This window comes from Neophocaena asiaeorientalis, unplaced genomic scaffold (genome assembly GCF_003031525.2).
Source record: "Neophocaena asiaeorientalis asiaeorientalis breed wild unplaced genomic scaffold, Neophocaena_asiaeorientalis_V1.1 scaffold92, whole genome shotgun sequence".
In the NCBI taxonomy this organism is placed as follows: Eukaryota; Metazoa; Chordata; class Mammalia; order Artiodactyla; family Phocoenidae; genus Neophocaena; species Neophocaena asiaeorientalis.
The window spans coordinates 1,339,196-1,364,675 of record NW_020174057.1 but is presented as its reverse complement, the minus strand read 5'-3'; the positions used below and the strand labels follow the sequence as shown (position 1 = coordinate 1,364,675).

The 25,480-nt window shown below is 38.6% G+C and overlaps 2 protein-coding genes across 3 annotated transcripts in view; one reads left to right on the top strand and one right to left on the bottom strand.

The window, feature by feature from the left end:
- Positions 1 to 11,904, top strand: part of ELK3 (ETS transcription factor ELK3) — a 38,973-nt gene extending 27,069 nt beyond the window's left edge. Inside the window, exons 3-4 of the mRNA XM_024754363.1 lie at positions 3,146 to 3,268; positions 9,220 to 11,904. Of these exons, the coding sequence (XP_024610131.1) occupies positions 3,146 to 3,268; positions 9,220 to 9,318 (222 nt within the window). The 3' untranslated portion in view covers positions 9,319 to 11,904. The remainder of the gene's footprint in view (positions 1 to 3,145; positions 3,269 to 9,219) is intronic.
- A 9,604-nt stretch (positions 11,905 to 21,508) lies between these two features.
- The window catches only part of CDK17 (cyclin dependent kinase 17), a 96,873-nt gene continuing 92,901 nt past the window's right edge, over positions 21,509 to 25,480 (bottom strand). For both annotated transcript variants that reach the window (XM_024754365.1, XM_024754366.1), the window contains exons 16-17: positions 23,729 to 23,806; positions 21,509 to 23,203 (exon numbers count right to left, since the gene is read on the bottom strand). In XM_024754365.1, the coding sequence (XP_024610133.1) occupies positions 23,166 to 23,203; positions 23,729 to 23,806 (116 nt within the window). In that variant the 3' untranslated portion in view covers positions 21,509 to 23,165. The remainder of the gene's footprint in view (positions 23,204 to 23,728; positions 23,807 to 25,480) is intronic.

Below are 25,480 nucleotides of genomic sequence, written 5' to 3'. Positions count from 1 at the left end.
GGGCTTTCACATGAAACTAGGCTATGGGGGAACCGAGAATTATGGCCAAGGAGGTTGTACTCTTTTTTTCCCTGAAACTAAACACAGTGTCTTAAGGGGACTGATTCAGTGGCAGTGCTCAGAACAGATTGGACGGGAGAGATCAGAGGCAGCTGGGCTGCTTTAGGTGGCAGTTGCTGAGTGCCACCTAAGTTGATAGGGGCTTGGATGCAGCAAGACTGGAAATGAGGGGGTAAACCGGAGAGTCAGTTCCAGGAAGTGTCTACAGGCCATGCCCAGAGGGTGTGGCAGGGGGTGAGGGGAAGGCATTTTTGCGCCTCCGTGACTGGATGCGGGGTCGTAGACGGGGCTGTGAGTACAGGGATAGTGTCTTGTTTTACCATTGTTCCTCTGGCGCCGCCTGATACATACTGTGTACTCGGTCAGTATTTGTCGAGTGGGTAAATGGTGCTCCTTTGATAGAAAGGGATGTGTCCTAAACACTGGATTTGCAGAGAAGGTGGTGAGTTTGTGCCGTCTGGTTGAGGGGAAATCAGGAATCTCCTTGGAGGAGGTGGAGGGCATTTTGATGGTCAGAGGGCATGATCCAGGAGGAGGGCACTCAGGAGGGGTGTGTCTGGACAATGTTCGCTCACCAGGTTTAGCTCAAATATGAGGGCTTTCTGGAAGACTCAGTATTAAGTGTAAGAAGAACTGAGTGGGGAGGATGAAACGAGGTCCTGAGAGGAGTCTTTCCCCTTGAAAATGAACACCCATTGCCTTTAGGCCCTAGGGCATCCCCTTCCCTGGCAGGTGCCAGGATCAATAAGTCCCTATCTGCCATTCAGAAGAGCTCATTTGCTAAGACATTCTTCAGTGAAGGAAGAGGAAGCGTGCGTTTTGCTGGTGGCTTCTTTCTTTAGCCTCTACCTCGGGCTCAGCTTACTCTCCATGACTCAAGGTGCTTGTGGAGAGAGGCTGTGAAAGCTCACATGATACCAGAGATAACCCAGGCCAGGCTTTATAGGAATTTTCCCTAAAAGAGCAACCAACCAGTTTTTTCCTCTACGGCCACAGGATCTTCAGGCAGAACAGGGATGGGAGGGAGAGGAGTGAATTAAGTCATTTTACAGTATTTATTTGCATGTATTATAGAAGACATTTCGAATGTATTTAACATGAGAAACAGAAGGCTACTGTATCCTGAGTATATCCTGTATCCCTTAGAAACAAATACGCAAAACATCTCAAATTCAGACATGGGTATGAATTTTAGACTATGAAAATATATTCTACACCTCATATGTTGCTCAGAGGATTAAAAAGAAATGGATATATATTTATGGCCATGGATGAGAGAAAGGGAGCTAGCTGTGTTTTGTAGTTTAGCAGATTCACTGTCTCTTTAGAGCTGTGAGACTTTCATTGGTAGGTAAACTAGGAGGCCCTGAACACATTGGTTAGTAAATGTTAATGTGGCTTACTGTGGTTGGGACCTGGCTTCAGAGTAACATGCAAATACTAGTTCTCAGATCACCTGAGCTGTGGACTTGACCCTAACATGACTGAGAGGAACCTTAAAGCACCAGCTGACTAGGTTGGTTTGTCTGTTTCAGAACATTAAGTACTTTTCCATATACAGTTGAGGATTTCTCCCATGAATAGGTGACATGCAGTTCATCAAGTACACTTTTAATTAATTACTAATGATAACAGTCCTGAACACTTACTGAGCATTTGCTCCAGGCACATATTAAGAGCTTTACATAGATCATTTATTCTTCCTAACAATCCTGTAATGTAAAAAAAAGCAGGCATTTTTCTCCCTGTCTTGCAGATTAGGAAACTGAGGCATAGAAAGGTTACCTGGCTAGTAAGTAGTGGTTCTGAGATTGGAACCCTGGCAGAGCCCATGCGGAGCCACTAAGCCCTGAACCGTTAGGCCAGATGGCCTGGCAGGTTTATGAAATTGCCTTGAATTAGAACAAATGGGAAACTTATCCAAAACAAGTATTTATCCTAGTAACCTCATAGGTCATTCAATATGTAGGAAATGCTGTAGAACCAAAGACTCAAATAATTTGAGTCTTTTCAGCAGCTTGTTTGAGAACCTTTGGATGTTTGTCTCCTTTCCACTGAACAGAGCAGACCTTTCAACTTAGGTTTAAGCTAAATGTTCTGGATAATAAACGAAGCTGTTAAGGCCAATTCTAGGAAAAAAGAACACTTCAGCATCTAGCATGATGCAATCTGAAATGCTGGCGCCCTTGCTGTCGTTCTTCCTACACAGAGCACCTTACTGACATCACAAAACCACCGAGGGGCCCCTCCTAGTCAGCAAAGGTACAAAACCACCCTGGCCAGGGCGCTTGGCTCCGCTGAGAATAAAAGCTATGCAGACTTGCCAGCTGGGGTGGTAAGTGTTGTTTCTTCTGCACTCTGGCTGGCTTGCAGGCCAGGACTCCTGCTGCGTGTATGCTAGCAAATGCAATCCTTGGCACTCTCCCAGGAAACCCAGAGTTCTGGCTTTATACCCAATCTGACAAGAAAGGATTCCCCCCCACCCCTTCCAAACCATTGCCAGGGAGATGAATTCTCATGAACCCCATATCTGGAGTGAAATCTGGAAAACCCAGTTCAGAGCTTTTGATGAAGCTGCTACAGGATATTTTAGCAGCAGATCCTGAAGTATTAAAGGGCTGTTGATAGGGAAAGTGAAGCTTGGGAGGCCCTTTAAAAAATGTGTGTGTGTGTGTGTAGCCAAAGGAATGGATGTGCACTGTAGAAAAATAAGAAAATATAGATAAGAAAAAATAAAGCCCTTTCATGGGATCCCATTTACTTGTACAATAAATCTTGTTTAATGCGTGAGGAGGAGCAGATTGAAGAGCACCTGGACAAAAGTTGCTAGGAACTTGAGTTTTCTACTAGAATGCTTAAGGAAGGTAACGTTTCCATACTTTCTTCCTTTATGAAATTGCTCATACAGTTAGCATTGAAATGAATTAAGCTGCACAGCCCTGCAGAAATAACAAAGTTGTCAGATTTTCCTAAAATGGTGAAGCTTGTTTCTTGGTTTGTGGCTAATGCCCCTGGCCACACTACTGACCACAGCTGGAGTCAGGTGATACCTGTATCAAAAACTGTGTGTGTGCTTCTTTCCCAGACACCAAATGGATTGCTTCTGACCCCGAGCCCACTGCTGTCCAGCATACATTTCTGGAGCAGCCTTAGTCCAGTTGCTCCACTGAGTCCTGCCCGGCTGCAAGGGCCAAACACGCTGTTCCAGGTGAGCATTTGGAAACAAACTTTTAAATGTGGAATTTCTAAGGGATGTGTTTCCCCAGTAAATCCTGCAAGGTAATACTTTCACTAAATGTAGGGCGGAGCTCACTGTTTAAGTTTCCAAAAGGAATTCATGTTCACGTGGCTGCAAAAGGCTGTCTTCAGAGGCACTGAACTCCACTGTATTTTCACTGAGGTGGAGTGCTCATGTCAGATACCCATAAATAGAACAGTTAGTTCTTGAAGTGTTTTGGATATTTTCACTGACTATGAAAACTGGAAATTTATTAAGGAAAAAAGATTTTTAATTGTATTTTATAAAATCTCATAAAAGACTAATACTAATAAATACAAATAAAAATATACACATAAATACTAATCTATTAGTCAACATAGTGACATCACAAAATAAATTGAAAAATAGTGAACAGCTTCTCCAAACTGTAATAGAAAAGTTACCTGCATAATTCTATGAATCAGAATCAAGTTCTTGTTCCAAAAAAAAAAAAAAAAAAAGCTTCCAGGTCATTTGGTTAAAAATGCATTAAGCCTCCGCTGTTTTATCTTGTAAAACTACCTGTACTAGGTAAGCACATTCATTAGTCATTCCCACACTAGAATCCTGCAGTAGCATCACTTGCTATTGTGTGGAAATCAGTATTTCCTCTTGGAGACCCAAAGATTACTCACTGACCAAGATGTCACTGTTTGAATATGTGAATGTAGTATAGGAGGGATCCTAGGGACAGGATGAAGCGAAAATGGATAAAGTACAAGCCCCCTCTTGACCTGATTCTAGCCTGGTCTGTCTCATTCACCCTGCATCCCACGTCTGCCCCCACCCCCCAACATGGCTTACCCCAAGTTAGTTGTGGTTCTTTTGCTCTCGTTGCATCTAGCGCTTGCCACTTTGTATTCATCTCGCAATCTCCCCACTAAACTGTGGGCCCTCAAGAGGCCATCTTGTTTGCTGTGGTGTGCGCCTGGCATCTAGCACATTTCTTGGCACACAGTAAGTATCACTGGCTGACTAAGGAATGGATGCCTCAGAATTCATCAAGAGATGTCTAAGAAAGTCAAGTGTTAAAAAGATCAGGCCTCCAGTGCTTTTCTGAGTTGTTCATTTTGCTTCTCAAGTTTAATATCTACTTCTGTGCCATGGGCTGTACATGCTGATATTTAGGGTCTCATTGGGAGAAGGGTGGAGCTAAAGAGGTTTTGATTACTATCTTGCTAATCTGGTTTCCTAACAGGGTTGAGGTAGGGTGTCATGATGTGACTATATCCCTGAAGTAATCAGGTTTCTCTTCCTGGCCCTTCTTCTCATCACAAGAAATTGAGGATATGGTCATGCACAGCCAGTGTGGTGATTCTTAGCCATTTTAACTCAGGCAAGGAAACAAAAACTAGAAATAGTGAGCAAAAACCAGTGAGCAAGTGCAGTATTAGGCAAGTTTTAGATTAGTAACCTTTTGGTGGGGGAACTAACACCTTATTTCCTGGAAGTCTCCAGATGGGAGCAGCAGAGAGCTCCCGAGTAGAGCAGAAAGTAGTTGTATGGTGCATACGTACAGCCAGCTCCATGGCGGTAGGGACTGTAATACTACTCTAATCCTAGAACCTAACACAGGGCCTCTCTAGGCTTCCCTAGGTACTTGTGAATAATGAACGGACTCTTACTTCCCTCCTTACTGGGAATTCTGCCACCTGACTGGTGCAGGGCTTGGTGACCTCCGAAGGAAGCCATGGAGAACTACTGGTTGGGAGTTCTTTGAGATCTCTTGCCTTAGACACTAAACCTTTTCCAGCCCGTTACTCCCAACAGGAACAGTGGTTCGTGTCCATAGTGATTCTACACATTAGTAAGGTATCAGGAGCTCTGGGAATTGAGAGAGAGGCATATCCCTCCTCTTCAGTCACTACTGTAGACCAGTGGTTCTCAAAGTTAACATGCAACAGAATCAGCTGGAGGGTGTGTTAAAATGCAGTTTGCTGAGCCCCACCCCCCGTTTCTGATTCAGAAGGCCTAGGATGGGGCCTGATAAAAACATTCTTTCAAGTTCCTAGTGATGCTGCTGCTCCAGGAACCACACTTTGAGAACCACTGAGGACCAGTGGTTCTTAATTGACATTTAGAATTCTGCAGAAGAAATGCTGCATTTAAAGGCTACCTGCTCAGAATTTTGATTTCACAAACTGGACCTGTCCTCTTCTCCTGGAACCATGCAAAACAATTCCTGAAAAGGAAAGTGCAACCAGGTTTGGATGGCTGACAGGTCGCATGGCCTTGGGCCCTCTTTTTGGGATTGGGATCCATGAGACTAAGGAAAAACCATTTTGTACCTTTTAAAGTATTATTACCCTTCCTATGATATGGTGAAAGCTGAAATTAGCAGTTTTGAAAATGGTAAACAACATGGTAAGAAGAAGAAGAAGAATTTAATTTTTAATAATTAGACATTTCAAATGATGGGTTTCAGAATTCAGATTACTATCAACAGTATACCCCTTTTTAAACTAATGAAAATAAGTTTCTTTAAAAATAGCAAGCCTCTATCACATATGCTATGTGAATGTGTTAGAGGAGGAAACAAATTAGACTTGGCCTATAGTAAGTTTTAAATGATGCTGGCAGATTTCCTGCTATGATGATTAGAAAAGATCAGAATCCTTAGGGTAACAGTTAACAGAGCTGAGGGGTTTTGGCACAGAAGGTCCCCTGATATTACTATAGTAATTGAGAGCAGATACTGAAAATTTTAAGGGAAGGAGAGTGAAGATATATTACCCTTTCTAGAAGAGGTATGCTTTGGAATCTAGACACGTTTTAGTGAAGAGAGAGATGCCAAAGACATTGTGCTAAATCTAAATATACAACCTTGATTTATAAATAGAGATGGGTTACAACTGGACTGTTTAGCATTTTAAGCTTGTCTTTAGGATGTCTGTTCCACTTCTGAAACAGATTTTGATCAGATCTGGAATACACCTAGTCAGTACAGCTATATCTTGAAACAAGGTAATTTTCAATTGAGAATGTTTTCTGTAATTTTTAATTCAACAAATCTAACCCAGCAAATATTTGCAATGCTCTGAGGCAGGGACTGTGGGGATATACAATATGTGAATAATAGATGTGTAAACAAAGTGCTACAGGAACCCAATAGGAGTAGCTCTTTCCAGCTGGGGACTGGACAGAAGCTCCAAGGCAGAAGTGTCACCTGAGCTAGGGAGAAGGGACAGGATTTTGGCAAAGTATATTCTAAATGAATAGATCTGTATCATTTGGATATGAAAGTACATAGTCTGTTCTGGAAGGAGCTGGGTGATAGGAGACTGGTTGGAAAAGCAGCTGTGGGATTTGAATAGTATACCAAGGAGTTGTTAAGTGATAACCATGGAAGGCTTTTTAAGCTGGAAATAGCATAACATCTCTATTTTAGAAAGATAGCGCTGATATCACAGTGTGGAGAAAGGACAGAAGAGAAAGCGTAAGGGGCAGGAAAACATGAGGACATTTATACTATTCCAAATTCTGAGGGAAGAATCATTTTAGATAAGAACAGTTGAAAACAGTAGTATATTTAGAAGACATTCCAGAGGTAAAATTGAGAGGATGACTTAGTTGAGTGTAAGAAGTAGGTAGTGAAAATTAGGAAGAGGCAAGGATTACTCAGTGATTAGAAGACTGGGAATGCTATTGATAACAATAGTTACCATTTTTTTGAGGGCTGCTGTATACCATTGTTCTAAGCACACTTTTTCATGGCTTTTTATTTAATAGCCCCAGTAGTTCTATTTGAAAATATAACCAATTTCACGAGAAAAAGAAAAGATAACTAAGGCCCAGAGATGTTGCTCAACTTACCCAAGATCACATGTTAATAAGTGGCAGAGCCCTGATTCATGTTAATAAGTGGCAGAGCCCTGATTCATGTTTAGGGTTGAGCTCCTTACCACTACTCTTCTTGACGTAAGAGTGAGTGGGGAAGAGGCATTGGTGGGGATATCTAACTGACATCAGGAAATGTTTGTTGAGTCCAGTATAGGAGAAAGGAAGGCTGAGGACAAAAGCTGGGGAATGCTGTAATTTAAGAAAAGGGACTGTGTGTGGATGATTTGGGGGGGTGGGGCAATAAAGAGGACTATGAAATATGTCAGAAAAGCCAGGCTAACCAAGGAGAAACTATGACAACTGAGTGTATAGAAATAAAGAGCACAGGACAGAAATCAGTAACAAAACCAAAAGCTGATTCTTTTGAAAATACCGATAAGATGGACAAAAACTGAGAGAAGATGTAAATAAACTGAAAGAATGAAAATTCAAAATCTGTTCTTCCAATGTTCATTCTTAATCAATGGGAATAGTGGTTAGGAGCACGCCTTAAATAAAAAGAGTATAAGCTAAATGCAAATAGACTTGATAACCCAGCTGAAACGGAGAAAATTCTATGTAACATTAAAATTCCAAGTGTCAGGGCTTCCCTGGTGGCGCAGTGGTTGAGAGTCCGCCTGCCGATGCAGGGGACACGGGTTCGTGCCCCGGTCCGGGAGGATCCCGCATGCCGCGTAGTGGCTGGGCCTGTGAGCCATGGCCGCTAAGCCTGTGCGTCCGGAGCCTGTGCTCCGCAACGGGAGAGGCCCACAGCAGTGAGAGGCCCACGTACCGCAAAAAAAAAAAAAAATTCCAAGTGTCAGGAAAGATACAAAAACCTTGAATATAACCATTAAAGAAACTGGAATAGTAATTAAAGAGCACCATCCCCCAACCCCTGACAAAAATAAGTTGGGCAGTTTGGTACAGAAAGCACAGTATCCTTCAGTCAGAGTTTAAACTTGGCTTCACTGCTTCTAAGCTATGACCTTCAGCCAATCAGAACTTAACTAAAATCCGTTTTTTTCATCCATAAAATGGGGATAACCGAACTTTTATAGGCTCTAGATATCAAATGAAATGACAGCCACTGATAAACTGTAAGGGACTAGACACACAACAATTACTGAAATAGCCTGAAAACTGCAAAAATATATTTACTTGTTCTACAAATATTGTACTTCTAACAAACACATGCCTGGCTCTGTAGTTTGATACTTACTGATGAAGTGAAGTTTAACATTTAGCTTATCTAGACTAAATAGGAATTAAACTAGAAGACAGCCCAGGAGAGGAGCATTGTGACACATATCGTCCTGGACAATGAAAACCTAGTTTCCAACAGTTTTAAAAGGTCTTTAATTATTTCGTTAAAATTAAATGGGAGTATAGCTGCTGTATTTTAGACCTGAAAGGTATCAAATCATATACCTTTGTCCTATTTATCATCCTAGTTACCAACAAGACAGAAATTAACTTTAGTCCCTAAGTTCTGGCACTTATGGGTGATCTCTCTACTCAGTTTGATATTGTTTATCATTTTAATTAGAAATAGTACTTAAAATATTTAGAAAATAATATCTTTAAAGATAAGAACCTTCCTCATTTTTAACAGTTACCGAGAAGCATCATTGTAGTACTCTGGAAAACTGACAGCCAATTTCAAAATACAGTATGAGAAGTTACTGATTTACATGCAAAGAGGCAGTTTCCTGGTTTTCAAAATTAATTTTCCTTAATATTTAAAGCAAATTATCATTCTGAGTAGATTGGAATCTTTTAGAAATAGTATTAGAACATACTTTAGCAACATATAAAGTACATATTTTTTTCTAGTAGCCTAGGCACATAAAATAATTAGGGACATTTTCTAAGCCTTAGCCTCTGTTTGCTGTATGTAACCTTGATTTCATTGTCATCTTCCAATCACACATTCTGTAAAATAATTGGCAACTGACCTCTGTCAATCACAGGGGTGATGAGAGAACTGATCCACTGTGGTCTGTCTAGGAATGTAAAGAACTCAGGTCGTCCCGATGGATTTGCAATAACTATTTTAAAAAATCTTTTGTCCACTACAGTTCCCTACACTGCTTAATGGCCACATGCCAGTGCCAATCCCCAGTCTGGACAGAGCTGCTTCTCCAGTACTGCTTTCTTCGAACTCTCAGAAATCCTGATGACATCTGGCCACAATTAAAGACTCATTAACTGATGAAACAAATTTGTCCCCATGGGCTAGTTTACCTGTGTCGTGAGAAGGACGTTGTGAAACCCGTCTGTTAATTTGGTTTGCACTTTTCATAACATGGATGGTCTAGATTTATGTTACCATTTTAAAAACTTTTTTATATTCAAGTATATATGAAAATCTGTTTTGCATTAAGTGAATTTTAATGTTTTTGTTTTTTATATCTTCTTAGCTCTTAAGTGTTGAACACTGTTGACAGTGAAGAACTTTTCTTAATGGTTTTCAATGTAACTAATAAGGATGTGAAGCTTTTTTCCTCTTTAATTCTGCATATGCTGAACTGTGCTTATATACACTATAACCAGCTGTGCCTTCCTTTGCATTTAGTTTAATGTAAATGATTTATATATTTTTTAGTATTAAGAGAAATTGTTTGAAAGACAAAAATTAGTATTGAACAGCTCTCTAGTGGAATTTCATTATTTTTCACAAGTAGGCAATATGAAAGCAGATTCATATTACTTCTTTTTTGCTTTCAACTGTATGAGAATTGCCTTAGAACCTCTTTTGAACTGAAATTCAGTGAATATAACGTCCAAGTAATGTTTTTATAAGAAAAAACTAAGCCATATTTAGACAATAAACTTTCATAAAAGAAAACATTCTAAAGTGCATTTTTTGAGAAATGAAGGTTGAAAGGCTAGCTTCCTGTTTACAATCTTTTAGACTCCTTCCAAACAAAAACCTGAGATGGAAAAGCTATAAAGTTCACTCTATACATGCCCCTGGAATATTTCCTAGTTTAGCACATTCTTGTTTAAAAAAATTAACCTGATTCTCCCAGTTTTCCATAGTGAATCATACCTCTCTGATGCATTTACTGTATCATTATGTTGTTAGGGTTTCTCTAAACCCCAGAAACTGTAATTAACATTTAAAAATCCTATGCTTTGGAAGAGGTTCACAGACTGGTGATGAATACAAATAACAAAGAAACAATTTTGTAGAAACAATTTTGTAACACCAGGTGTCTTCATGTGTATAGGTATAGCCTTGCTTGTGGAAATTAAGAGGTGTCGGATACACTGCTTTATGTATTACTGTTTATGGTGAGAATGAAGGAAAACTGATAAAAGAAATATAAAATTCTTCAGGAGCCTCATCACTGTGGAACTGAACTGATTATTTAACAGTTTGGAATATTCAGCAGTAAATTCTTCTGTGCAGTGTAGTTTAGAGCAGTGATAATAGAAACATATTTTCTGTTCCTTCAAAAAATCACCAGGCACTAGTCTACAGTGCCACTCTGTATATGAAGTAGTAAAGTTCTAATGTAAGATAAAAGAACTGGAAAGTGCCCAGTGCTTCCAATTCAAGATTAAGTTAATTACCATCCTTAACTATAACAGAAACCAATTTGAAATGTGGCTAAATAATTCATTGATCCAAATGAGGCATTAAATGGCAGGGATTATGAGAAAGGGTAAAAAAATAAAGGTTGCCAAAACAAATATTTCTTGAATTTTTAGGAAATCTAAAATTTTGTTTTGACACTTACAAAGTGAGATTTTCAATTGGAATTGAGCATCTCTGTGTTTGGGGATGTATGCCCTTATCTGGGGGAAAAAATCCAAACACTCCAATATGCATCTTTGAATATAAAATAATGGGCCTGGTTCCAAAAATCTCCAAATAGACACTACTGTCACTCCCTTACAGGCTAAGGATAATTCTGTACATTTAAAATAAAAGAGCTGGTCCAGGGGACTGGTATTCACCAAACATAAAATGTTAGAAGAGGCCTTTGAGAATGCATCCAACCACCATTTCCAGGTAAGGACAGCTGCACAGAAGTGGGAGTTGCCTAAGGCTACATAGTTCATTAAAGGTAGAACAATGATTGGTGCTCAGTCCAGTTCTAGTTCCCCATGCCTGGCTATAGGTAACTACTGGTCCAAAACTGTATGTTAGGTAGAAAAAAAACAAAAAAAGAGCATTAAAAAAAAACACCCTGTTTTGTCAGATAAGAGCACACCTCAAATTCAAGATTCTTACAGAGAAACTAAGTAAGTCAATGTGCAAAAACCTCAACCAAAAATATTATTTTAAATGTAAATGTTGAATGTAAATCTGATTCTTGTACTCCCTTCCTCCAAATACTATGATTAACATACACTCTAGCTCCACTTATTAGAAATGGAAAAATACAATAATTTTTGATGGATCAAAAAACTCACTATAACACAAATAGAGAAATGGAGGTATTGAAGTATAACACTTACAGCTCTGACTCATTCTGTGTGTTGGGTTTGTTTGTTTGTTTTTTTAAACAATATTTTAGTCAGAAAATAGGTTTCAAAAAACATAAGAAATAACTTTGTTTCCCCCTTTTTATATGTTTGCTTGATCAGTGTTAAAATGCTGTGTATGGTAAACTTTTATAGAACTATAACCTAAACGTTGGTCTCTTTGTACACATCTTTTCTATGACTGCAAATCTTCATTCAACTTTCATATATGTATCATTTTTACTGTTATTTTTGTTCAATAAATACTTTGTGATAAAAGGTGTGAAGAGGCAAGTGGATTGGTTTACTTCCATTTACTTGGGATGATCCAAATTCCACCATTCTATAGGGTGTAAGTTGGAAAATGAATTGTTATCTAGCAAAATATTGCACATCGAGACACACTATGTATATATAAATCTTATTTAAACACAGATATTTAAGGAAACAAATATACTTATTGAGGTTGAGTTGGGTGGAAGGGAATGGATTTGAAAAGTGGTCCTGTGATCTCTTAAATATGAAGTTCTATCTGTACAGAAGTCATTCTGTACTGAGATAGGGAGGTAAGGAGAATGGGAAAAACGAAATTACCATTTATTCTTTTAGCTACAAATAATATCAAGAAATTAAAGCCATCCCACGTTCATGGATTAGAGCACTTAATATTGTTAAGATCACAATACTACCGAGAGTGATCTACCAATTCAATGCAATTCCTGTCACAATCCCAAAGAAACTTATTTTCCCCAGAAATAGAAAATCCCATCCTAAAATTTACATGGAATTTCAAGGAACCTTGAATATACAAAACAATCTTGAAAAAGGAAAACAAAGGTGGAGGACTTACACTTCTTGATTTCAAAACTTATAAAGCTACAATTAATTAAAACATTGCGGTACTGGCAGAAGGACAGAGATGTAGACTGAGAGAACAGAATTGAGAGCCCTGGAATAAACCCTCATACCTATGGTCAACTAATTTTCAACATGGATGCCAAGACCATCCAGTGGGAAAGAGACAGTTCTTTCAACAAGTAGGGCTAGGAAAACTACATACTCATATGCAAAAGAATAAGGTTAGACATTCACTTTACACCACAGACAAAAATTAATTAAAAATGGATCAAGGCCCTAAATGTAAGCGCTAAAACTAAAACTCTTAAAATGGGGGAAAATATTCATGTTCTTGGATTTGGCAATACCAACTTAAATATGCCACCAACACCAGAGGCAACAAAAGAAAAAATAAACTGGACTTCATTAAAATTAAAAACTTCTGTATATATCAATAGGACATCATCAAGAAAGTGAACACAACCCACAGGAGAAAATAATTACAACTCATATACCTCATAAGGGTCTAATCTAGAATATATAAAGAACTCCTACAACTCAACAACAAAAAGACATCCAACCAAATTTTAAAAAGGGCAAAGGACTTGAATAGACATTTCTCTAAAGCAGATATACAAATGGCCAGTAAACACATGAAAAGCTGCTTAACACCCAGTCATTAGGAAAATGCAAATCAAAACCACAATGAGACACCACTTCACAGCTATTAGAATGAATATAATGGGAGAAAATTTAAAAAGCAAGGACGAGGAGAAACTGGACCTCATATATTACTACTGAGAATGTAAAATGGTACGGTCACTGTAGAAAACAGTTTGGCGGTTCCTCAAAAAGTTAAACATAAAATTACTAACTAACCCAACAATTCCACTCCTAGGTATATAAAACCCAAAGAATTGAAAACAAGGGTTCAAACAGATGCTTGTATACCAGTGTTCATAGTGACATTATTTACAACAGCCAAAAATGGAAAAAACAGTGTCTATCAACAGATGAGTGGATAAGCAAATGTTGTATAGTCGTACAACGTTATTCAGGCATGAAAACAAATGAAGTTCTGACACATGCTACAACATGGATGAACCTTGAAAACATCATGCAGGTGAAATAAGCCAGACACAAAAAAACAAGTGTGCTATGATTCCACTTACGTGAAATATCTAGAATAAGCAAATTCATAGAGACAAAAAGTATTGGATTGGCCAAAAACTTCATTCAGGTTTTTCTGTATAACGTCTTACAGAAAAACCCAACCGAACTTTTTGGCCAATCCACAATATATGAGAGGTTACCCAAGAGCTGGGGAAAGGGGAAAACGTGGGAGGGTGGGGGTTAAATCTTAATGGGTACAAAGTTTCTGTCTGGAGTGACGAAAAATTTTGGAGCTCGACTGTGGGAAATGCTTTACAACACTGTGAATGTAATAATTAATGCCACTGAACCGTATACTTACAAAGTATAAAAACGGCAAATTTTATGTTATATGTATTTTACCACAATTTAAAAAAATAGTAAAAACAAAAACACACACACAAAAAACAACCACATGAACTGTCTTGGGTCAAAAAGATCGTTATAACATGTTAACAAGTACTCTTTCAAATGTAAGCTGATAAAGCACCAAATAGAATGCAGCCACTTCTATACATAGAGTAACATATTCAGTGTGTTAACAACATCACTTGGAAGGAAAACAAAAAGGCATCCTCTCTTACCTTTAAGAACCTTGTCAGTTTAAGATGAATCACATGTTCAAGGTTCAATGTTTCTGAGTTTCAATTGTCTTCACTGCAAAGTTTTCAGAATCTGAATGGTGCTCAAGTATCAAAAAAAATCAAATTTCTTAGTAAACTGAAGAAACATCCCCAGCTTTTCCTACGAAGAACAATTTTATGTAACTGCTGGATACAATTCTTCACCTTTTATATGCAAGAATCAAACAAATGGATAACTATGTCAAATTCCCAACAAATATATCATGAATGAAATGAAAAATCTGACAATGATACTTAAAAGTGCTATCCTGTAAAATTACAGTAAAGATTATTAAATGAATGGCCAGCACAATTATAAATTAATTGCCATTGACACAGTGAGACTTCATCATCTTAAAGAGACCCATTAAGAGAAAATAATCCCAGAGATTGGTTCAAGATGGCAGAGTAGAAGGAGGTGCGCTCACTCCCTCTTGTGAGAGCACCAGAATCACAACTAACTGCTAGAACAATCATCGACAGGAAGACACTGGAACTCACCAAAAAAGATACCCCACACCCAAAGACAAACGAGAAGCGGCAGTGAGACGGTAGGAGGGGTGCAATCGCAATAAAATAAAATCCCACAACTGCTGGGTGGGTGACTCACAGACTGGAGAACAATTACACCACAGAAGTCCACCCACTGGAGTGAAGTTTCTGAGCCCCACGTCAGGCTTCCCAACCTGGGGGTCTGGCAACGGGAAGAGGAATTCCCACAGAATCAGACTTTGAAGGCTAGCAGAATTTGATTGCAGGACTTCAACAGGACTAGGGGAAACAGAGACTCCACTCTTGGAGGGCACACACAAGGTACTGTGCGCACTGGGACCTAGGGGAAGGAGCAGTGACCCCATAGGAGACTGAACCAGACCTACCTGCTACTGTTGGAGGGTCTCCTGCAGAGGCGGGGGGTGGCTGAGGCTCACCGTGGCAAAAAGGACACTGGCAGCAGAAGTTCTGGAAGTACTGCTTGGCATAAATCCTACTGGAGTCTGCTATTAGGCCCACCAAAGAGCCCAGTAGGCTCCAGTGCTGGGTCACCTCAGGCCAAACAACCAACAGGGAGGGAACTCATGCCCATCCATCAGCAAACAAGTGGATTAAAGTTTTACTGAGCTCTGCCCACCAGAGCAACAGCCAGCTCTACCCACCACCAGTCCCTCCCATCAGGAAGCTTGCAAAAGCCTCTTAGATAGCCTCATCCACCAGAGAGCAGACAGCAGAAGCAAGAAGAACTACAATCCTGCAGCCTGTGGAACAAAAACCACATTCACAGAAAGACAGACAAGATGAAAAGGCAGAGGGCTATGTACTAGATGAAGGAACAAGATAAAACCCCAGAAAAACAACTAAATGAAGTGGAGATTCTTTTTCTTTTTCCAGAAAAAGAATTCAGAATAATGATAGTGAAGACGATCCACGACCTTGGGAAAACAATGGAGGCAAAGATCAAGAAGATGCAAGAAATCTAACAATGACTTAGAAGAATTAAAGAACAAACACCTAGAAGAAGTAAAGAACAAACAGAGATGAACAACACAATAACTGAAATGAAAAATACGCTAGAAGGAATCAATGGCAGAATAACTGAGGCAGAAGAATGGATAAGTGACCTGGAAGACAGAATGGTGGAATTCACTGCCATGCAACAGACTACAGAAAAAAGAATGAAAGGAAATGAAGACAGCCTAAGAGACCTCTGGGACAACATTGAATGCACCAACATTCACATTATAGGGGTCCCAGAAGGAGAAGAGAGACAGAAAGGACCCGAGAAAATATCTGAAGAGATTATAGTTGAAAACTTCCCTAACATGGGGAAGGAAATAGCCACCCAGGTCCAGGCAGCACAGAGAGTCCCAGGCAGGATAAACCCAAGGAGAAACACGCCGAGACACACAGTAATCAAATTGACAAAAATTAAAGACACAGAAAAATTATTAAAAGCAACAAGGGAAAACTGACAAATAACATACAAGGGAACTCCCATAATGTTAACGGGTGATTTCTCAGCAGAAACTCTACAAGCCAGAAGGGAGTGGCATGATATACTTAAAGCGATGAAAGGGAAGAACCCACAACCAAGATTACTCTACCCGGCAAGGATCTCATTCAGATTCAATGGAGAAATCAAAAGCTTTATAGACAAGCAAAAGCTAAGAGAATTCAGCACCACCAAACCAGCTCTAAAACAAATGCTAAAGGAACTTCTCTAAGAAGTGGGAAACACAAGAGAAGGACCTACAAAAACAAAAACAAAACAATTAAGAAAATGGTAATAGGGACATACATATTGATAATTACCTTAAATGTGAATGGATTAAATGCTCCAACCAAAAGGCAGAGGCTGGCCGAATGGATACAAAAACAAGACCCATATATATGCTGTCCACAGGAGACCCACTTCAGACCTAGGGACACATACAGACTGAAGGTGAGGAGATGGAAAAAGATATTCTATGCAAATGGAAATCAAAAGAAAGCTGGAATAGCAGTACTCATATCAGATAAAACAGACTTTAAAATAATGTTACAAGAGACAAGGAAGGATACTACATAATGACCAAGGGATCAATCCAAGAATAAGATATAACAATTATAAATATATATGCACCCAACATAAGAGCACCTCAATACATAAGGCAAATGGTAACAACTATAAAAGAGGAAATTGACAGTATCACAATAATAGTGGGGGACTTTACCACCTCATTTACACCAATGGACAGATCATCCAGACAGAAAATTAATAAGGAAACACATGCTTTAAATGACACAAAAGACCAGATAGATTTAATTGATATTTATAAGACATTCCATCCGAAAACAGCAGATTACACTTCCTTCTCAAGTGAACAGGGAACATTCTCCAGGATAGATCACATCTTGGGTCAGAGATCAAGCCTTGGTAAATTTAAGAAAACTGAAATCATATCAAGCATCTTTTCTGACCACAACGCTATGACATTAGAAATCAATTACAGGGGAAAAAACGTAAAAAATACAAACACAAGAGGGCAAAACAATACATTACTAAATAACCAAGAGACCACTGAAGAAATCAAAGAGGAAATCAAAAAATACCTAGATAGAAATGACAACGAAAACATGACGATCCAAAACCTATGGGATGCAGCAAAAGCAGTTCTAAGAGGGAAGTTTATAGCTATACAAACATGCCTCAAGAAACAAGAAAAATCTAAAATAAACAATCTAATCTTACACCTAAAGGAACTAGAGAAAGAAGAACAAACAAAACCCAAAGTTAATAGAAGGAAAGAAATCATAAAGACCAGAGAAGAAATAAATGAAATGAAAACAAGAGCAAAGATCAATAAAACTAAAAGCTGGTTCTTTGAGAAGATAAACAAAATTGATAATTCTTTAGCCAGCCTCATCAAGAAAAAGAGGGAGAAGACTCAAATCAATAAAATTAGAAATGAAAAAAGAGAAGTTACAACAGACACTGCAGAAATACAAAGCATCATAAGAGACTATTACATGCTTGTAATATGCCAATAAAACGGACAACCTGGAAGAAATGGACAAATTCTTAGAAAAGTATAACCTTCCAAGACTGAACCAGGAAGAAATAGAAAATATGAACAGACCAATCACAAGTAATGAAACTGAAACTGTGATTAAAACTCTCGCAACAAACAAAAGTCCAGCACCAGATGGCTTCACAGGTGAATTCTATCAAACATTTAGAGAAGAGCTAACACCCATCCTTCTCAAACTCTTCCAAAACACTGCAGAGGGAGGAACACTCCCAACTCATTCTACGAGGCTACCATCACCCTGATACCAAAACCAGACAAAGATACCACAAAAAAAGAAAATTACAGAGCAATATCACTGATGAATATAGATACAAAAATCCTCAACAAAATACTAGCAAACAGATTCCGACAACACACTAAAAGGATCATATACCATATCAAGTGGGATTTATCCCAGGGATGCAAGGATTCTTCAATATATACAAATCAACCAATGTGATACACCATATTAACAAACTGAAGAATAAAAACCATATGATCATCTCAATAGAAGCGGAAAAAGCTTTTGACAAAATTCAACACCCATTTATGATAAAAAACTCTCCAGAGAGCGGGCATAGAGAGAACTACCTCAACATAATAAAAGCCATATATGACTAACCCACAGCAAACATCATTCTCAGTGGTGAAAAACTGTAAGCATTTCCCCTAAGATCAGGAACAAGACAAGTGTGTCCACTCTTGATACCATTATTCAACATAATTTTGGAAGTCCTAGCCACAGCAATCATAGAAGAAAAAGGAATACAAATTGGAAAAGAAGCAGTAAAACTGTCACTATTCGCAGATGACATGATACTATACATAGATAATCCTAAAGATGCCACCGGAGGGCTTCCCTACTGGCGCAGTGGTTAAGAATCTGCCAGCCAATGCAGGGGATATGGGTTCAGGCCCTGGTCCGGGAAGATTCCACATGCCATGAAGCAACGAAGCCCGTGCGCTACAACTACTGAGCCTGCGTGCCACAATTACTGAAACCCATGTGCCTAGAACCCGTGCTCCACAACAAGAGAAGCCACCGCGATGAGTAGCCCCTGCTTGCTACAACTAGAGAAAGCCTGCCCGCAGCAAAGACCCAACACAGCCAAAATGAATAAAGTTAAAAAAAAAAAAAAAAAAAAGATCCAAAAAAAAACCACAAACACCAAATGGGAAGATTCCACATGCCATGAAGCAACGAAGCCCGTGCGCTACAACTACTGAGCCTGCGTGCCACAATTACTGAAACCCATGTGCCTAGAACCCGTGCTCCACAACAAGAGAAGCCACCGCGATGAGTAGCCCCTGCTTGCTACAACTAGAGAAAGCCTGCCCGCAGCAAAGACCCAACACAGGCAAAATGAAAAAAGTTAAAAAAAAAAAAAAAAAAAAGATGCCACCAGAAAACTACTAGACCTAATCAATGAATTTGGTAAAGTTGCAGGATACAAAATTAATACACAGAAACCTCTTGAATTCCTATACATTAACAACAAAAGATCAGAAAGAGAAATTAAGGAAATAATCCCATTCACCACTGCAACAAAAAGAATAAAATACCTAAGAATAAACCCACCTAAGGAGGTAAAAGACCTGTATGCAGAAAACTGTAAGACACTGATGAAAGAAATCAAAGATAACACAGACACAAAGATAACACACAGATGTTCTTGGATTGGAAGAATCAATATTGTGAAAATGACTATACTACCCAAAGCAATCTACAGATTCAATGCAATCTCTATCAAATTACCAATGGTAGTTTTTACAGAACAAAAAAATCTTAAAATTTGTATGGAGACAAAGATCCCGAATAGCAAAAGCAATCTTGAGGGGAAAAAAAATGGAGCTGGAGGAATCAGACTCCCTTACTTCAGACTATATTACAAAGCTACAGTAATCAAGACAATATGGTACTAGCACAAAAACAGACATATAGATCAATAGAACAGGATAGAAAGCCCAGAGTTAAACCAACATACCTATAGTCAACTAATCTATGACAAAGGAAGCAAGGATATACAATGGAGAAAAGACAGTTTCTTCAATAAGTGGTGCTGGGAAAACTGGACAGCTACATGTAAAGGACTGAAATTAGAACACTCTCTAACACCATACATAAAAATAAACTCAAAATGGATTAAAGGGTTTCACAGGTGGCGCAGTGGTTAAGAATCCGCCTGCCAATGCAGGGAACACGGGTTCAAGCCCTGGTCTGGGGAGATCCCACATGCTGCGGAGCAACTAAGCCTGTGCACCACAACTACTGAGCCTGTGCTCTAGAGCCCACAAACCACAACTACTGAGCCTGTGTGCCACAACTACTGAAGACCGTGTGCCTAGAGCCCGTGCTCCGCAATGAGAAGCCACTGCAATGAGAAGCCCGCACACCACAACGAACAGTTGCCCCCGCTCACCACAACTAGAGAAAGCCCGCACGCAGCAACGAAGACTCAACGCAGCCGAAAATAAATTAATTAAAAAAAAGAATTAAAGACCTAAATGTCCAGTCTTACACTGGACACTATAAAACTCTTAGAGGAAAACATAGGAAGCACACTCTTTGGCATAAATCACAGCAAGATCTTTTTTGACCCACCTCCTAGAGTAATGGAAATAAAAACAAAAGTAAACAACTGGGACCTAATGAAACTTAAAAGCTTTTGTACAGCAAAGGAAACAAGACGAAAAGGCCCTCAGAATGGGAGAAAATACTTGCAAATGAATCAACGGACAAAGGATTAATCTCCAAAATATAGAAACAGCCCATGCAGCTCAATATTAAAAAAACAACTAATCAAAAAATAGGCAGAAGACCTAAATAGACATTCCTCCAAAGACGACAAACAGATAGCCAAGAGGCACATGAAAAGATGCTCAACAACACTAATTATAAGAGAAATGCAAATCAAAACTACAATGAGGTATCACCTCACACTGGTTAGAAAAGGTATCATCAGAAAGTCTACAAACAACAAATGCTGGAGAGGGTGTGGAGAAAAGGGAACCCTCTTGCACTGTTGGTGGGAATGTAAATTAATATAGCCACTGTGAAGAACAGTACAGAGGTTCATTAAAAAACTAAAAATAGAATTACCACATGACCCAGCAATCCCACTACTGGGCATATATCCAGAGAAAACCATAATTTAAAAAGACACATGCACCCCAATGTTCACTGCAGCACTATTTACAATAGCCAGGTCATGGAAGCAACCTAAATGCCCACTGACAGAAGAATGGATAAAGAAGATGTGATACATATATACAATGGAATATTACTCAGCCATAAAAAAGAACGAAATTGTGTCAGTTGTAGAGACGTGGATGGAGCTAGAGACTGTCATACAGAGTGAAGTAAGTCAGAAAGAGAAAAACAAATATATATTAATGCATATGTGTGGAATCTAGAAAAATGGTACAGATGAACCGGTTTGCAAGGCAGAAATAGAGACACAGATGTAGAGAACAAACGTATGGACACCAAGAGGGGAAAGTGGGGTGGGGGTGGTGTGATGAATTGGGAGATTGGGATTGACATATATACACTAACATGTATAAAACAGATAACCAAAAAGAACCTGCTGCATAAAAATAAATAAATAAAATTGAAAAAAAAAAAAGATCCCATTCTGCACAGCCTTCTTCCCCAAGAAAGAACTGTGACTCAACAAAACCACATTTTAACAACATGAAGATTTTGTTATTATAAATTTCAAAACAAAATGGAGGAATTTTCACATAATATTTATAACCTTCAAAGTACAATATTAATACATATCTGTCAGTTAGAAATAACAGCAGTTTGTTAGGCTACAGGGTTTAACATAAAACCAATTTACAAATGTGAAAAGCAGTAGTGGTCCAATATTCACCATTACACATGAATCTGTTTCTTCCAGAAAATTTTTCTTAAAAAATTAAAATTTCAGTATTATGAAATATTAAAATAACACCCCAAACATGCCACAATCACTATTCACAAATAAAATTAAAATGAAATATACAAAAATTCACTTAATACTGTTAAATAACAATAAACTACAAGATTTCCTGAACAGAAATGGTAGGACCCCTGAATGTTTTACAGTGAATGTCAGGAAAAGAATTAAGTTATGACTATTTTCATGATATATAAGCCCAAAATTTACATGACCATTTCAAAATATCGCAATTAAGATTTGCAGTTGGTAAGATGCACTAAACAAACAGTCCTTAAAAGTGAACACAAATGCTTAAAACACTGTTACCAACACCAAGGTGTATTTATGATGTTCAAAAAGATGCATAATTAAAACTGTAATATTTACTACCTCTGGTAAACAGATAATATCTATAATGCTTTAAAACAATCTTCCAAGTTCTCATTTCTCTCATTTGTATTTAGCATGGCTCATTTCAAAGACATAGTACAGCTTTCAACTGATTCCAAGTAAATGTTATTAAAACACACACACACAGCTCCCAAATGAAATAAAACTGTTCCCCAATGATCATCCATTCTAATAAAAGAATTGTATTTAAAACAAATAAACAAAACAAGACCTCTGATGTTTGACTGGACTTGTATGGTTTAGTTTTAACTAAATTAAAGCACGATGTAAAATAGGTAAGTGTATTAGTATACAAATATCCAATAATATGCAGGAAATATTTCTAAAATGAGGAAAAATAAAAATAAATAATTTTGGTGCTTTAATTTACTGGTATTTAATACGATATCCCCAAAATGTCAGATATTCACTTGCTTGAATCAACTTCTGCATCACATGCTTTCCTAAACATAATGTGCTTATCAATTTCTTACTACACTATTTGCCAATGTTCAATAAAAAAATTATATAGCATGAATGTAAGAGTGTTCAAGTTGGCTCACTTATTTTACTGTTAAGCAAAGCTGGATTTACATTCCAGGAAACACTGCAGTTTAATTTTAAAAACAAACAAAGAAAAAATGCAGCAGTAAAACAATGTGAGGAGAAACAGATGCATTCACGTATAATAAAGCCACTGCAACTTCTTCAGGCATTCAACTGTTGTGTTAAATAAACAGACAGTAGTTATTTAGCAGCAATGATTCCGCAATAAATAATGCATTGTGTTTCTCAGTCCTGCACAAAAATTGCAGCTACAGTTACATCAATAGCTGTAACCTACTGGCTCTAATGGCAGAGAAGACCTTAAAACCAACTGTACAAAAAAATTGTCACACTGTGACAACAAATATAAAAACAATTTGTAGGTCTGAAATAAAAAGACTCCACTGTGAAGAGGACAGTGTAGACAAACGAAGATTCCAAGTCCACCAAAAGAAATAATTGCCTTCAGATCTGAGTCCTTGATTGATAAGAAAGGCTGGGGGCTGGGCTTGAAACCATGTTACCAGACTTAAAAGAGCATGCTCTGTCTTCTGTTCTTCCCATGTCCTAAAATATAAAGTCATTTTATGAGGCAGTTCAAGGTTCAGTTTTATCCCACATACAGTATTTGTTGACTCTATGAAGCTAATGTTCCCACCAGCAAAAGCTAATATTCCACGGTAAGAGTGATCAGCACTGTTTTAAATGACCCTTTTGTTGATGGGGTCAGTCTACAGCTTCTATGCTTCGAAGTGATGAACCTGATGACTAGGGAAGCACAAGATGTGTCTTCTGCCTCAGGTGCCAGGGATGGCGTGTGCAGTGATCAAGCCAGGCCACTTGTAAAAGGTCTTTGTGCCATCTGCAGCTTTCAGGATCCCTGATTTGACTGAGTCAGATTTCTCTCTGAAGAATTACTGAGCTGCCCATATCATACAGGACAGTATGTGCAATGCTAAACATACACAGCTGTGGAATGCACTGTACATTGTTTTTTACATCAATAATTTTACCGATCAATTTATAAACCCAAAACTTGGTTCCACGCAAAATTTCATGATCGACATGTGAAATGGTTTATGACAAACACACCTGTCTCTGGATAAGAAGAATTTCGAAAACCCGGGTCCTTTTGCAATTGAATCTCTTTCAAACTGAATATTGATACACCTAAAATGCACAGACAAAAATTACCAGATGAAAGTCTATCATTAAAGCAAATATAATCCAACTATAGACAAAATATCTAAAAATGTATACTGATTCAACATGAAACATTTATACTACATTTACAAGGTTACAGCCCTGCTGAAATATTTTCCCTTTTGTCCCAATGTCTTAAGAAAACCAAACCAAATAATCTCTCCCTCAGAACCTTTCTCCCCCAATTCTGCCTTAAATCATGCTTTGAGTATGTGTTTCTCTAAGGAGAATGTACACTATTTCTAGGGCTTACTGAGGTTGGAAGACCTAATCAAAATGTATTACTCGGTTTTATTCTCTGTTCTTTATCTGTCTCCTTATGATGGCGTGAAGGTCAAATCCTCAAACTATCTTCAGAATTTTAGAGAAAAACAAGAAATGGGTTTGTACACCTCACCCACACCTCAAACTATAAAACTTGGTATTAATAATGAAACGTAAATCTCTTAAAAAACACTTGTAATTCATCCTTCTTATTTCCATCTCTGCCAGAGAGGTAGTCTTTCATTAAAAAATATCCAATAGGGGCTTCCCTGGTGGCATAGTGGTTAAGAATCCATCTGCCAATGCCAGGGACGTAAGTTCGAGCCCTGGTCCGGGAAGATCCCACATGCCACAGAGCAGCTAAGCCCATGTGTCACAACTACTGGGCCTGTGCTCTAGAGCCCTTGAGCCACAACTACTGAAGCCCTTGCGCCCAGAGGCAGTGCTCTGCAACAAGAGAAGCCACCGCAATGAGAAGCCCACACACCACAACGAAGAGCAGCCCCCGCTCACCGCAACTAGAGAGAGCCCATGCGCAGTAGAGAAGACCCAACGCAGCCAAAAATAAATTAATTAATTAAAATATGTATATATCCAATAAGTTTTAAGTGAAAAGTCTTGAGGAGTCTTGATTCCAATTAGAAAACCTTTTAGTGAATCAATACTGTCTAGTAAATGAGAACGGGAAATTAATGAAAGCTTTTGGCTGTTCAGTTCCCAAATATTCTCTTAATTCCCCACTCACCTTGCTAATTTTTTAAAATTTATTTTTGGCCGCATTGGGTCTTTGTTGCTGCGCGCAGGCTTTTCTCTAGTTGTGGCGAGCCGAGGCTACTCTTCGTTGCAGTGTGCGGGCTTCTCACTGTGGTGGCTTCTCTTGTTGCGGAGCATGGGCTCTAGGCACACAGGCTTCAGTAATTGTGGCACGCGGGCTCAGTAGTTGAGGCGCATGGGCTTAGTTGCTCCGTGGCATGTGGGATATTCCCCGACCAGGGCTCGAACCCGTGTCCCCTGCATTGGCAGGCGGATTCTTAACTACTGCGCCACCAGGGAAGTCCTCACCTTGCTAATTTTAAAGTAAAATATTGGGGTAATTTATAAGAAACTTCTGAGTAAAATCAAGCAGTTACCTCAGGCATGAGAAATCAGCTATTTTAGTGACAATATGCTCACCACTGTCATGGGGATGGTAAAGTCAGAGTGAACACAGTAAAGGAAAATCATCTTCACATCTTGAAAAGGAAATTTACTTCCACAAAAAAATCTTGTTTTGGTTGTGCTTCATTACTATTTACTTGAAATCCATTTTTAACAACTCTGAATCAAAGCAATCCAGATTGGGCCTAATGACAACATCTATCATCAGATGGCATTTTC